The sequence below is a fragment of the Acipenser ruthenus genome, chromosome 13, assembly GCF_902713425.1.
Source record: "Acipenser ruthenus chromosome 13, fAciRut3.2 maternal haplotype, whole genome shotgun sequence".
NCBI lineage: Eukaryota > Metazoa > Chordata > Actinopteri > Acipenseriformes > Acipenseridae > Acipenser > Acipenser ruthenus.
In genome coordinates, this window is record NC_081201.1 from 36,532,441 (window position 1) to 36,548,609 (window position 16,169).

The following is a 16,169-nucleotide window of genomic DNA, read 5'->3' on the forward strand; positions in this document are numbered from 1 at the left end:
GCTTTCCCTCCCTTTAAAACATGCTTACAACTATATCAAGGTCTGTTATAGGGGAATGTATTCATGTTATGTGCTGTATTAATATACACTGACTGGTCAAATAGTGTGAATGAATGAATGGCCTTAGTAGGAGCTACAGTAGGGCCACGTAGCGCTTGGTCCATTGTTCAAGTGGTTCTTGTCCGCTGTTGAAGGTTAATGTGATTTGTGCCGCTGTAGCACTGTCTGTTACCTGTCACAATACGTTGCACATGTTTGCAGACTCAGTCTGTCATGACTCACTGGCGCCTGTAGTTGTGGTTTCCTGGTGTTGGGAGAATAAAGCCACTGTGTTGATGAATTGGTTGCATGGGCACACACTGTCATGCCCCATGTGAAGTCATTGAAATTTTTTTGCTTTCTCATTATTGCTTTTGAATAGTTGCACACAACTCTCACACAGTGCATACAGTTATAGCAGATTAGATGAAATGTCATGTGATTCCATTGCCATTTGTGTACATTGCAGACTTTTTACATTTTCACATTTTTTGACAGCCAGTGTGGAATGTGCATTTTACAGGGAATGTAATGGTAGGCTGCTCAGCCAGTCACACACAAGATAAGACACTTATTTTCTGAAAGGTAATAGTACAAAAAAAAGTAAATGGTGAAGTCTTTGTTATGAATGGCAGGTTATAGCTCAGGTAGAAAAACAGAATAAGAAAACAACAAGAACAACAAATACAACATGAGGCATTGTATCTTTAATATAAAAAGAAAAAAAATCAGTTGTGAAAGAAAACTTAATTAGTAACCATTGAATGAAAGAAGAAATTTGAAATAATTTGATTAGCCAAAGCTTAAGCAACTGAAGACAAAGCTATAATAGGCAATATTGCAGGGGATAAGAACTCTTGAATGGATCTTAAAAGGATTAAAAAGATAGACAAGTCAGGAAAAAAACACCTGAGTGCTGTATTGCTGCAATGAAGCTAAATGCCAACCGTGAATTGAATTAAGGATTAGTCTGAGGAATTTGACAAGTTTTACAAAGATGATGAAGGATCTCACCAGACTGAAAGGACAGAAATGCTTTGTCAAACATTTGTGCTATTGCACTTTGGAAATAATTACAGGTGGTATATATTTATGAATATCAGGGAATAGTATTAGGGGTGCAATTATTTTGCTTCAATTAGATTATCGAAAAACTGAATATAAAGTCATAATGGATATCAGGGACAACAACTGTGAAATAAATGAATCCAAACAAACAACTAAAGTGAAGATTTTTTTTCTTTAAATTAGAACAAATAAACAGCATTTTCTAAGCATGATTAGATACATTTGTGTTATTATAAAAATGCTGTAACTCCAGCATTTCTGCTTTGAAGTTCCTAACCTCAGTGTTTTTAATTGTTTCCCTAAATAATAATAACAATTATTATTATTATTATTATTATTATTATTATTATTATTATTATTATTATTTTTTTTTTTTTTTTTGCTGGCCTTTGATGTACAGACAATATTATGTTTTTTTTTTTTTTGGTGTGTTCATATCTAGTAGATGACATCCAGAACACAATTCAAATGCAGCCTCTGATAGGAGTTCTTTGAAGTGCATACTATGATAAAGAGAGAAAGATCAAACCATTTATGTTTGCGGCGTATCTGTGTAAAAAAAAAAAAAAAAAAAAACTCACAGATGGGGTTCTGAATCTTCTCATTGATGGGATTAGCAGGCATTAATTTGCTTTTTGGAAGAATAATAATAATAATAATAATAATAATAATAATCCATTTAATGTTATGCTTGTTTTTGCTTTACGTCCATTACAATATGCTGCAATACTTTTAGTGTTAGTAAGTTGTAACAGAAATATCAGCATCGTTCCCACAGGAGAACCTGATGTTCACCTCACAGACATGTGTTGCAGTGTGATAGAGCCTAAAGGAACTAAATATAAGTTAGGTCTAACAAATGGTTCCTGATAACAAACTGACACGCAATGTATTTGGTGAGAGGGAGTGAATAACCTTCTGATGTAAAAGCATGGCCAGAAATATCCAGTACCTGTCGAGCAGGCAAGCAGGCACAGAACCGTCTACGATCCTACATATCTCAACATCATTTAGAAGGCAGGTGTAATCCAGTCAACGTTTAATCCATGTGCTGATGTATTTATATAATTAGCCCTGAATCCAGTGTTTACAGCAAAGTTGGTGCAAATAATATTACACGTTTGCAGTAAGCACTTTGTATTTACCAGATAATGGTATTTCAAGGCAGCAGTGGTGCTGAATTTTTCATTTGGTTTGAACAGGATGTATAGCAGTTTAAATCTAATTTTTCTCTGGTTCAGCTCAAACCATCATGTCATTAAATCAGTGGTTTCTCGTAGTATGCAACCTCACACTAACGTGACCATTTTTAAATAGATTTTATTATCATGCATCATTTTAAATATGTATTCAAGCATGAACTGGAATAAAATGAACATCAGTTAGTCCATGAAATATCTGCTAATAAGAAATAAACACTGATAATTGACCACATGAACTGAAGACAATATAAATTCAAATGAGTTCATAATTATTCATATACTAGGGCTCTTCAATATGAAGAGAATCAAACTCACGAATAACTAATCCTTAACCACCGTCTGGTTTGTTTGGCTTACTTTCATGATTACTGATCTTCTTGTATTAATACAGCATTTACTGAAGTATTATTGCTCTTCTTTATTGACATGTAAACTACAAAATGTATTCCTGAACAAAAGACATTATCCATTTCATTTCTTTTGTTATGAGTGGGGCTTTTGCTTCTTGTTTTTTAAAAACTTATTTTGGAAGGGTTTTAGGAACATTTCTCTTCTTATACTGGAGGTCCTTTGTCATAGCTCTTATTCATATGAGTTAAATACAATATCTCTCATTGCTTGCAGCAACAGTGCTTTAAATTCAATCTAATGACATTTGTGCCACAACCTATTAAAGATAAGCTAACAGTGTCAGAACGGCAAAGTGCCTTTTGCAAAAGAACCTTATTAAACCAGCATTGAAACACCCAAGAGATGGTTAAGTCTTTAATATTTCAGAAAAATTGAATTTTTGTTACATTTTAAGTTATTCTGTCCTGACAGATGTTATTGACTCATCATTAAAAGAAGAGAAGGCATCTTTTTCAAACCCCCTTACAAACGTTAATTGCAGTATACTTAGTGTTCCGCATTTTCGGTTTTAACTTTAAAAAACAAATTCAAGGAATTTTTTAGAGTTGATTTTACATGTATTAAAAAGGGATAAAATCATTAAAAATAGTGTTTAATTGAAAGATCTGTAAAAAAACTGTGGAAAAAATCTCAGTATACATACTTTACATGTGGAATATGATGTGTAGCAGTTCTAGTTTCTGATTAAATGTAATCTCCCTGGCATGTATGATGAAGCAGAATCTGTGCAAGTCGAAGCTACATTTTCCCAAGTTAGCTGGTACTTTGCGAACGTTTGGGCAATCGCTGTGCTGACGGAAATGATATCAGCACAAAACAAGCCAGGTTTATTCACCTTGAAATCATAAAAAGAAAAGAAAATGGACAGAACTGCATAGTCCAAGCCATCGGGAGACGCATCAAAAAGCATACTGAACATTTCCATCAATGCGTTCCATAAGTTTACCAACTAAAGCATCACCATTTTCTGTCAAATATTTGCGATTAGGATTGTCTGCATTAGGCAGTGTTTTAGCTGATGGACAGTACTGTTGCACGAAGTCACCAATACATACCTCTCTGCAATAAGCAGTGGCTGTCCAGCAAAGCACAGCGTAACACAGTAATTCTGTGCTCGTGCAAAAGCTGCATAAATGGATTGCTTGTCTCTCAGTTCACTTTATTGTTTTAGTTTATGCAACGCTATGCATTCTTTGCCTCATCTGACCCACTTCTGCTATTTTTGCTTTTTGTATACTTCGAAACATTTGTTTTCTTTTGAATATTCATAAACTGATTTACATCCCTATTCCTCATCCACTAAAAATATTATATTTTCGTAGTATTTCAGTTTAGTTTTTGATCAAGCTAGTAGTTACTATGCCCAGCAATTGCCACAATAATCATACTTGATTGGCCAAGATAATCAGGTGATAATGTCTTTGTGAAGTGACAGAGAACCACGTATGAATGTTATCTGTTCCTCTGACGTCTAAACGTCTGCTGTATCCTAGGATACAGTGTAGGACTGCTTATTACAATGTCAGAGTCAAAATAAAACAGCATTTTAATTAAAATATTTTGTATTTCCTAGAAAATAGTATCAGGAAAGTATTGAATAATAGACAAAAATCATTTAAAAACCGACGTCTAGTTAAAAAAAATTCTGTAAATCTTGGGTATAATTTGGAATTAACTGGAAACGCAGAACACTAAGTATAATGTACCACAGTTTAAATAGAGGATGTACAATGAGTATTGAATAAAGATGGCCAAATAACCAACGAGCCACTGCAGGTTGTTTACGGCTATCCTCAAGAGTGCTATAACCACAGCACTCCAGGAATGGTCATGAAGTATTCTATTTATACACTGCAGCTATATATGATAAAGCAAGTATGGTTAACACTTATTTAAACAGCTGAATTCAGAGAATCATGTTCAGTCTCATCATATGTGAACACTTTTTGTTTTCAACACCACATTTAATACCCTTCTTCGGCTGTAAAGTGTATTACACTATCAAAATAGCACTAACAGACATTCAAAGGCCATTCCACCAGCTAAGTAGTCAGCCCTTCCCACAGGTCCTCTCTACGGTTGCAGAAAATTTGTATTGTCAAAATAGAGATTTATGTAGCGTATTTTGTTATGCAGGGTTACTTATTATAATGTAATGTAATACATCAACTGCTGTACCATTCTGTTAGTAAATAAATATGTAATCAAAAATCACGGTATAGAAAGTAGAACAACGTGGTATAGATAGATGAAGATATTGAAAAGCATAAATACATATTAAAACAATGAACAGAACACATGATACAGCAGCAGTAATTTGTGCGAATGTAGCAATGTCATGGGGCACTGTGCTGTTTATGTATTGGTGACTGACATATCAGAGGATGTTTTCTCCTTTTGTCTAAATATGTGATATTTTAAGTTCAATGAGCTCATTTAGGCCACAGCTGAGACAGCTTTGATTAACACATAGATTGCCATCAACAGACAGAATGATCTGAGTCTGGATTAAGTTAAATGCTCTTTAAGCTTCAATTTTTTTACTGAATTTAAAAGGGAGATAAAAACTTCATTAAACTGAGAGCATCAGTGAAAGCATCTCTTTCCCTAAGCCTATATCACTAATGGGGGAACTTGCCCCTTACATAATACCACATACTGTAGCAAAATGCAACTTGAACTGAAAATGAATTGCAATAAATACAATAAGGTTAGCGGTAATCAAAAACAATTGTAATATATTATTTTCTTAAATAAGCAGGTGGAAAAAATATATTTAAAAAATTTTGTTTCCGTGCAAATCCTTTTTTGATGGTCCAGTTGTAGTATTGAGCCCTAGACGTGTTAAACATAATTTACACTACAAGCTGTCTAAATTGTTACCATAGAAATAGTTGCATAGATCAAAAACTGTTTAATGATACTGAACAACATTAATATGTACAATTTCTTAAGTGCAAGTGTGCTGGGGTCTGACCTTTTTAGTAGTTTTTAATGCAGTAACATTTTAAACAAAGCATTTGATAAGAATATTTTTTTCCCAATAAAGAACTGAGAAAAAGGAAAAAGAAATGTCCTTTTAAATTATTAAATCTTAGGGGTTCTGATTAGATTAGTTGTCACTGATATCCAGCTAGACGATCTGTGTGGCCTGACTAATAGCCGTTTGATTTATTAGTAATTATAAAGCAATCTATTCTGTTCAATGCAGAATATCTAACATATAGCACATATCTCTATCTATCTATCTATATTATCTATCTATATTAGCTCAAAGAGCTAGCTGCCCTATATATATGTGAGGTATGTTTAACAGAAAATCCTTGAGAATGAACTATACCCATGAAGGCAAACCAGACTGTTAGGTACTGCCCATCCCATAGGAACAGATTACATTGCCTTTACAATGTACCTTTTTATTTTCAGAATTTAATTTGTGCCACTGTAATTTCTTCCTCTGCAAAAGTGAGTTAGTAAATGAAAAAATCTCAATAAAATCGGTGTTTCAGAGAGGACAGAAATTACAGCTGCATAGCCCTAATGGTCTTTTTTCAAACCATGTCACTTCAAAAATTCGGCTTTTAGAAGTGGTTGGAAAGGGACATGTTCACTGGGATTGCTAGTTGGCAAAGTAAACAATAATCTACAGAGAAACAACAATGGAGAATAAGCATTGCAAACATAGCGTTTGAATGTCTTTTATTAGTTTTACTTTGTGCTGTATAGTAATTATAGTAAAACAAGCCACTGTATCAGCACATATTAGGGCAATGTGTTCCTGCCTGACAGGTGGGGGACCCTTGGGCTCTGCCCTTTGGTCTCAGAGTCAGATATTGTCACAAGTAGGAAAATAGAAAATGTGGGATAAAATTGCTGAAAAGCTTTCTGTCTCCTTGAAAACACCTGCAAGCAATTGAATAAAATAAAAAAAAAAGTTGTATGTGTTGGCATGAATACAGAGTAAACCTTTTATAATTTGATGCTACACATTTAATTAAACAATCACACAATTCAGTGATAATTAGCTGGTATTTTTTGTTATTTGTATTGCTCTGAATGAATGCAGAATATGCGTTTAAATACAATCTGGTCTTAATTAAAGATGGATTGTCCTGTAGGTTTTAATTTGTTTTTAAATTATTTTTAATTGCTTCTAAATAGCATGCTTGTTTGAGGGGTGCCATATGTAATTTATTTGTTGAGTTTTTGGAAATACGTTTCACATAACCTTAGTTTGTTGATGTGGTTTTTTTCTTCTTTTAATTTATGCTTTCCTATCCAAGATTTGCAAAAAAAATACCTGTTAAAATTGACTATACAAGCTGTGATCAGGCTGTGATATGGTTGCCCACTCCTGACTCAAGTTAGGCAACTGTAGACACATGACAGCGCCACATGGAAAGCACAAAAACAAATATCAAGCTCTTGTGATGTATGGCGATAGACCTCTGTACCATTATTGCTCAAGTTTACATTTGCATTGAGCTCTCTCTAAAACAAGAGCAACTTCATATGACTGTGGAAGAAGTAGTTTGATTGTTTGGAATCCAGATGCAAAAACTTAGTATGTCAAGGGTGATGTTCGTGGTTATGATGAAATTGACATAGGATATGTCACTCTATTGGAATTCTGAAATTTGTTTTCAGCATTAAGAGCCTTGAGACCCAACTGCTGCTGCTGATAAATGAAAACGTGTTTGAAACACTCCATGGAAGAATAAGCTTTTTATAGCGGTAGTCTCTTTTAGTGTTGTACTACTGCTGTCCCCCTGCATCCTTTATACAACAGCCCTGCTTTGGTATTGTATTCATTTCTCACTGTTCTCATTGTCAGTCTGACTTTGTGCTGCATCTATGAGGCCAGGTGGGCTGAAGCAATTACAGCTCATTGTCCTGAACAATTATCAGTAATGATTGACTTTTGGTTAGCCTGCCTTTGGCTGGATTTAAATCTAGGTCACAAGAGTAATGCTTGCATCCATTTAAGAGGGGAAGTCATATCGAGCCAGACTGAACAGAGTGTTTGTGATAATATCGAATCCTCCAGCGTTTAAAAAAAAAACAAAACATACCTGACAATAAAAGCTCTGAGCTAAATTTGAGAAATGGAATTCAGTGTAAAATGTATATAAACTGTTTTACATCATACTATAAACGACCCAGAAATGTGAACATATTGCATTCAACATATTGATGTTTATGCATTTACTAATTAAGGGGGGGTTATAGATAAGTTTATATTGAGTACATTGCCATGACTCTAAATTTGCTTTTCTTTTGTATTTCAACCTCAATTTATTATTCAGTGTGAACGTGCCAGTATATACTGTAGGTACTGTAGCAGAATTTGCTAATGCCATGTGTTTAACTGCAGTGTTATGTTTGTACATGTAGATATTTAGAGGAATAAGCTGGGGTAAAAACTAAAAAAGACAGATGATCCACTACTACTGTATATACAGGGACAAACTGTAGCATCCTCACAACTGATTCACACAGTGCAGAAAGCAGCACTAAACTGACTTTTTAAAACTCGACCTTAAATAATGAAAAGACCAAAGCACTTGTCTTATAATTGCTCTTAGTAAAGGACATACCTGGTACATGGATCAGTATATCGCCAGTATAAAACCTTCAACTTTGTCTCAGATTGTGTCTTCCTGGAATAACTGTAATCTTGTATGCACTCTGTAGTTAACACTTTATTATATTGGGCATAAGTGTCATTTGCATATACAAATACAAAATAACAGTATCTACATTTTGATTTGAAATTCTCCATATTCGTTTACTCCTGAGGCAGATATGTAAACAGCCTTCCTGTAATTACAGGGTAAGTTATGTTTGAGCCAGACGTTCAAAAACAAAAATCTGTTTGCTTTATTCTGGCACACTTTTCCTCAGGACTATGTCGATGGAACATACTCTGCTGTCTGTTTCTTACCAACAAATACCAAGAGGTAATAATTGGGGGTCAAACTCAAACCACTTGATCAGTGGTTGGAAGTAAATTTTAGATAGGTAAATTAACTATGCTCTTTCCATAACTACTAAACACTGAATAGTGCTGAATTTGAAATTACAAAGTGTTTTTCAGTGTCTTCTAAGTTTCTTCTAGTATTTCTAACTATGTTCTCTGCACTACAGTGAATATCATTCAGTCAGTGCATTTCTATTGTGAATCTGGAAATGTCTGGATGTGACTATCCAGACTATAAAGACCCATTATATGTACAGAAATGCAATTGAAACTACTCTTAGACATTTTCTCATCATTAGAAAGGGTGACAGTATGCAAGAAGTAGTATTTTGTAATAAAGATACTTGTATTACTTTACACAAAGAGATATGTACAGTACCTTGGATAGATTATCACTCAGTTTTGTCTGTTGGCATTGGAAGCTCTATGAATGTAAAAATATGTAAAATGCCAGGGAGAGTGCTATTTTAAATATTTAAACAATGGCAATATACTGTATACACCAGCCACCATCTATACCAGTACATAAGACCATGTAAAGGGCCATTTGGTTTGCATCTTTATAAAAATGTACTTTCTATTTAAAGTTGAGCTATTTCCACAAAGCTGTGGTTTAAACATGAGGAGTACAGTAAGTACATCTGAGAACTGAACAGTGGCCTTTTTTCAGGTACACTTTCCTTTAGCATCTTATTAAACTGTCTGCATCTCTTTTGAGTGTTGAAAAATGATTTCCATTTAATTGAAACCCTGTGCCTCTAAAGGCAAAATGTATTTTACACAAGGTGGATTTAATTACCACAATGGGGCTGAGTGCAGTGCATGTTTTTTTTAAATCTTTCTTGTAGGTTTGTTTTAAAGGATCGCAGGAGTGTTTCTACATCCTCTTTCCACCCCAAAACTTCTACACGTCAGCACTCCCTGTGTCTCCTATTAAACACTTGACTACCCCTCATTTGGTGGTCCAGAGGTTAAAGAAAGGGGTTTGTTACCAGGAGGTTCCCAGTTCAAATCCCAGCTCAACCACTGACTCGCTGTATGTGACCCTGAGCAAGTCACTTAACTTCCTTGTGCTCCGTCCTTCGGATGAGACAGAGACTTTGCAGCAGTTGTTGATGCATTGTTCACCCCTAGCCAACCAGTAGCCAATAGTGCAGTGGGTTCTCTTGTTTGTTCCATGATTTCCAGCAGATAACATTCCGTTATGGAATTTAAAAATAATATATTTTCTAATTTCTTTCTACAGTATCTGTAAATGCATTATCTGCAATGTCTATGTTCTTACATCCAGAATATGAGTTGCATATAAACAGTCCTTGTAATCACTATTCTTAATGCTTTTTATTGATGTTTGGATTTCAATAGCTAAATTATTTATTATTTATTCCTTAGCAGACGTCCTTATCCAGGGCGACTTACAATTGTTACAAGATATCACATTATTTTTACATACAATTACACTATTTTTTACACATAATTTTTACATACAATTACCCATTTATACAGTTAGGTTTTTACTGGAGCAATCTATGTGAAGTACCTTGCTCAAGGGTACAGCAGCAGTGTCCCCCACCTGGGATTGAACCCCCAACCCTCTGGTCAAGAGTCCAGAGTCCAGAGCCCAGAGCCCAGAGCCCAGAGCCCAGAGCCCAGAGCCCTAACCACTACTCCACACTGCTGCCCCACTGCTGCTCCCCAACTGATGTAAGGGAACTAATGCAAAAGATAAATAGAAGGATAAACAGCTGTTTAACACAACTCTAAAGAACAGTATTTCTCAGGTGCACTGGCATAATATGGATCTGACCCTGACCCATTTCTCTTTCTTTGATGCCCCAGGGGGGCAGGAAAACAGAGATAAGAGATTGGGATCTGTACACTATTGCACTACTGGGGTCTTGGATGCACACACATCACTTTAAAAGTCAGAATAAATTAATGTAAAGTTGTGCACTGTACTGTATTTTTAAATCATGTAACAAATAGTACTGAACTTGGACTGGAGTGGTGCCTATATTATCAACCTATATTCTTCATTACAGGATCATATCCATTCTAGGGAACTCAGAATGATGGGCTGATGTTGTCAAACCTACCATTTGTTGCACACAATATTTCCTTTTAGATTCCAACTGCTATTTGCTCTAAGCAACCATGAGTGTTTAGGGGTTATGCTGTTATTTTTTTCTATTCAGCATCCCTCAGATGAATATGCTTGATTAGATGCTCACAAACACAATTATAAACCCTTCAATGTGGAACAATTTCTGGTAATTTCTTTTACTTCTCAAGTTTAAATCAAGGTCCCTAAGGTATCTGTTTATAGACAGCCCATTAAGTCTCTGTTTAATAGGAGGATTGACATGTATCCCTTTGAGGCTAGTTGAGAGAAAGAACTAGGAAACTTGATTAGAATTTACTCTACTCATACCTATTCATAATACTCAAATTATATTGCTGTGTGTTATTGAATGAGTTGGCAGCTATACAGTATGTGTGCTAACAGGCAAGGCAAATAAAAAAAAAACACTGTTAAAAATGTTTTAATGAAGTGCAGAGGATGAATGGGACTGCTCATCTGAGTGCAGTACGGTTGGGTAAATCACAATGAAACTTCATTAAGATGATGAGACCAGGGCAAATTCAGGTTTATCCAGGCTTAATTTTGGACTGCCAGTCCTGGTTAGGCATGAATCCTACCAGGTCAGAAAAATAAATAATCTGGTCATTCCCTTTGAATACAGCTGAGATTTTTATTCAATTGTGGAGATAAAACAACGCAGCAAGAAAGCAGCTGTATGTATGCTCAAGTATTGGTCTATTGTTCTCTAAAAACGGTTCCGAGCACCAGTGGATTTTAAATTATGATCACAGTCTTCTAGGTTCAACACCCATTTTGTATATTTCAGGGTGATTTGTTTTAAGGAGTCATATCCATTAATCATCCATAGAATAGAATAAAGGAACACTGCTAAGTAATAATTCTGTGAATATGCATCTCCCAGACAAAAAGAGAAGTGTAAAAAAACACACGTTGCATTCCCTCTTTCTTCAATTGCATTCTGTATTTAGAGAGATTGAAGGACTGGTAGGATTATCTTGAATACAGCATGTTATTTGTGTGTGGGAGGACTGAAAGATCAAAAATCCCATATAAAATCAAAATATTAAAACATTCTAAAGCATATTAGTTTATAAGCTAACCCTTTCAGGACTATACAACCCTTTTCTAATACTAAAAGTCAGTGCATCATATTTCTATAATAAGGTGAATGATTAGATAACCCATTGAGCCACCATATGCATTCTTATTAATAGACATCTTTTAATATTTTCACTATCCACAAATCCTGCTGCCGTATGTCTAGGTCAAAGTGTTCTACTTTGTTATCAATTCAAGTGTAATAATGCAGTAATCCAGTTTCAATCCTTTAAAATGGCATTTCTGGGGATCTTTCATTTTACCCCTTAACTCTTATATACAGCAACCATTGGATCAATCCAGGTAATGTCTCAAATGAGGCAGTTCACTGGTACTTGAAAGTACTGGAAACATTAGAGCTTAACAGCTTCAACAATCACAGCACCACCAGGGAGTATGCTTAATTCCTAGTTGAGGAACACTCTTAATGCGACAGTTATTTTTTCTATAACCTTAAAGAGCCTCTTATGCTCCCTAAGGCTGCAACACGAGGACAGGGAAAGGTATTATTTATTTATTTATTTATTAGTTATTTAACTTCAAGGCTCATTGCACAGAACTGTATATTTTCTTGTAATTCTCAAACCCCAATCTAGTCATGTCCCAAGAGTGTACTTTAAATAAATAAAAAATTTGCATGAAGGAATCTCGTTTTGTAAATTGCTTTGGAATAATTAGAAGAGAAATTGGCCAAAATGTTCTTAAAATTTTAACTGAAAAAGGTCAGTCTTCATTTATTAGGAACATATCTTTCAGTTTCATTATTTATTCAAAAACACATATTTAAAAAATCCTCAGAGAATGAAAATAAATGTACCCCCCCCCCCCCTCCAAAAAAATAGAAAATAGTAATATTTTAGAAGTGCCAGTGATTCCAATTACATGTGAACTGGCAAGTTATTTCCAGTTTAATTCATGTAATCTACACATCAATCTATGACACACTGCACGATTACTAATTGTATGCATCAATTTGTCATACTAAATGTGAACCAAAGGCTTTACTGTTAACCAAAACCATTCCAGTTCGATATGAATCTCCCCCCTGTCCAATAAAGGATTTATATGCAAATATATATATATATATATATATATATATATATATATATATAACATAAGTTGCACTAAGGAATTAATTTTGATATGCTGATAGAGTACATCACCTGTTCTTCTGTACTTGGAATATGATGACAGTCTTTTAATAGCATGTACATATTAGCAATAGTTAGAAAATGAGTTTAAAATGTATGAATATAAACTAGGTAGCATTGCTGAAGCTAATGCCAGATACATGTACATGCAGATGGAATGTCTTCTCTAAATAATAATAAAATATATATTATTATTTTTAAAAAGTGTGTGTATATATATATATATATATATATATATATATATATATATATATATATATAATAGTAAACTACAGTATTTGAGTTAGCTATGACATTAAAGACTTTAAATAGTGCTGATTTGTTGATATTTCCCTATCATTTAAATTGTTTCATCTTGTGCTTTTGGTAACATGACAAAAAACTGACTACTGCACCAACTAGCAATGTGAGCTGGTGGGACAGATACAGAGAGGTATTGATTTGTAAGGTCATTGGAATGCCCAAGGCCACCTGCAATCTACTAATAATGAACAGCAGCAGCAGGATGCACTTAGCATGAAGCAACCTCATAATTAGACATTTTGTATAAAAATCGTAGAATAGTAATTCACCAAGCCTGAACTATCGACAAAATACACATTTAGTAACCAGCAACTAGCTCCAGATGTTTTTTATACTACACACGAAATACCACATTTAATATGTTAAACAAGGTGACAAGATCTACAGTACAGTGTAATTAAAGATAGTACTAATTTGCATTTCAAAAATGCAACCAGATTTCTTTCTTTTTTTTACACTGTTGAACATCTCTTATTATTAGGAGTGGGTGCTAAAAAACAAACAATACATTAATTCTGTTCAAATATTTGAGAACTAATGGAATAGATTTTGGACATTGTTTTAGATTTATTCTTTGTATTATTTACTTTGATTTCTTTTTTTTTTTTTATTGAAGTAAGATGTTGGTACTTTGCAAAAAGTGATCTAGGATTAACCATCTGAGGGATACATTGCATGTGTGGCTTAAATTGTATAAATGCAAAAATATATGTAAACAATGGACAAATGTGTTTATTGCGTAATACCAGAATTCAGAGAACACAAATGGTGTCAATCTGACATTTTTCAGCGGATAGATTATATATTTTACAAAAGCGACTGCATCATGAATGCACCTGGCTCTGCTAACCAGACTCACCAGAGTTCAACAACTACTCATTCCCAGCTTTTAGAAAGCTCTTTTACCATAATGGTTCATACCTCACATTCCCTGGAGCCAGATTTGGTAAATGTGCAGGGTCCTGTTCCATTCAGCAGCATCTCACTCGTTTCAGTGTTTGTTGGCTTATAATCAACATAATATTCCTGTGTGGTGGGAGTCATTTGCTTCAGCGATTGCCGTTTCTTTTTCCTGCGTCTTTGCATCAGAGACCGCTGCTGCAGTTGCTTCATACTGGCAGGATAACGCTTCCAAGACACATAAATCACAAGCAGGATCACAAGCACTGAAAGGAAAAGTGCGACACTCCCTGCAATGATTTTATGAAAAGAGATATGCTCTGTTTCGTGGTCAGCATCAGAACTGGAATCAGGTACACTAGTTGTAGGCATAAAAGGAACCTGCTGCTTGCTTTCCTGTTTCGGCCTAGTGGGTTTGGGTTTATATGTGGGCCTGACCAGGTCTTTTGTATCCAATTTTTCAAAAGTACTTTTACCACAAATGCTGTAATTTCTGACTGCCTGCATCACATTCACCCCTTGCAGGTCCTTTGGGCTGGCACAGATGACATTATTATCCCTCCAACCACGGAAACTTTTTAACCAGTTTACCAATGAGCAAATGTTTTGGCTACATTCCCATATATTCCCTGTGAGGCTTATGGTGTTGAGGGAAATCCAGGAATCCAGAATCTCCTGTCCAATAAACGTTAGCTTGTTGGAATCCAGGTTGAGGGTCTGGAGGTTAGGCACACATTGGAAAACACTCGGTCCACTGAAAGCTTCGATTTCATTGCCAGACAGGTCAAGCTTTTGTAAGGAGCTCCATGTCCAGGACATAGTTTGACCGATGACACTGATCTTATTCCACTGCAGGTAGAGAAACTGTAGACTGACCAGACGGGGAAACAGAGCGAGATTTAGCTTGGAAAACTGATTATGTTCCAGATGGAGCTCCTTTAGTCGGATCAAGCCTGCGAATACATTCCGTGCTAAACTTCTTATCCGGTTGTAGCCCATGTCCAAAAACTCCAGGTTGCGACAATCCTGGAAAATCCTTACAGGGATGTTTCGGAGAGAGTTGGATCGCAGGTGCAAGCTCTGGAGTTTCCTTAAGCCTCTGAACTGCTCCGAGCCCAAAGAAGTCAACTGATTATAGGATATATCCAAATTACGTATGTTAGTCACTGGTCGGAACGTGTTATTTAGCAAGCGAGTGATTTTGTTGGAGCTCAGGATGAGCTCCTTCAATCTGTGTATCCCATTGAAGGCATCTTCATCAATATTGCTGATGTGGTTATGGTCTAGATAAAGCCAAGTGAGCTGATTCAGTCCTTTAAACTGATTGAATTTTAGTTTTTGCAGGCTGTTGTAACGCAGCGAGAGGCCCAAGCAACCTCCAGAAATGCCTTGGGGAATTTCTTGCAGCTTTTGCGATTCACAGTAGATCATTTTGCCTTCACACCTACAGCCCTTGGGGCATCCACGTTCAGCAGAGGAAAGCACTGTCAGTAGTACAGTAGGAACTATCACTAGCACTGCAGCTGATCTGCTTAGTAACCTAATTGCATTGAAACCTGTAAAAGATAAAAACAGAAAATGGCACTGTAATATAATGTTCCATTTTTTTTTTCTTCTTTTTTTAAATTATCATTATTATTATTATTGTGACTAAATATATTTGCCATGTTATTGCAGTAGAACCTATATAATCCAAGCACTGTAATGCTCAGTTTCTACTGCAACTGATCTGCTCTGCTCAGTAAGTAAATTGTACTAAAATCTGATATAGCAGTGTATACAGTGCAGATATTCATTTTTTTCAGCTTTCAATAAAAAAATGTCAAATGTTACATCTTCAATCCCATTCTCAGATATATATATATATATATATATATATATATATATATATTAATTACAATTCACAGCATATC

General features: G+C 35.2%; 2 protein-coding genes across 2 annotated transcripts in view; one reads left to right on the forward strand and one right to left on the reverse strand.

The window, feature by feature from the left end:
- The window catches only part of LOC117418301 (catenin alpha-3-like), a 183,172-nt gene that overhangs the window by 75,790 nt on the left and 91,213 nt on the right, over window positions 1-16,169 (forward strand). The gene's annotated exons all lie outside the window — the stretch shown is intronic.
- LOC117418302 (leucine-rich repeat transmembrane neuronal protein 3-like) overlaps window positions 1-16,169 on the reverse strand; it is a 35,264-nt gene that overhangs the window by 18,506 nt on the left and 589 nt on the right. The window contains exon 2 of the mRNA XM_034031219.3: window positions 14,278-15,812. Within this exon, the coding sequence (XP_033887110.1) occupies window positions 14,278-15,812 (1,535 nt within the window). The remainder of the gene's footprint in view (window positions 1-14,277; window positions 15,813-16,169) is intronic.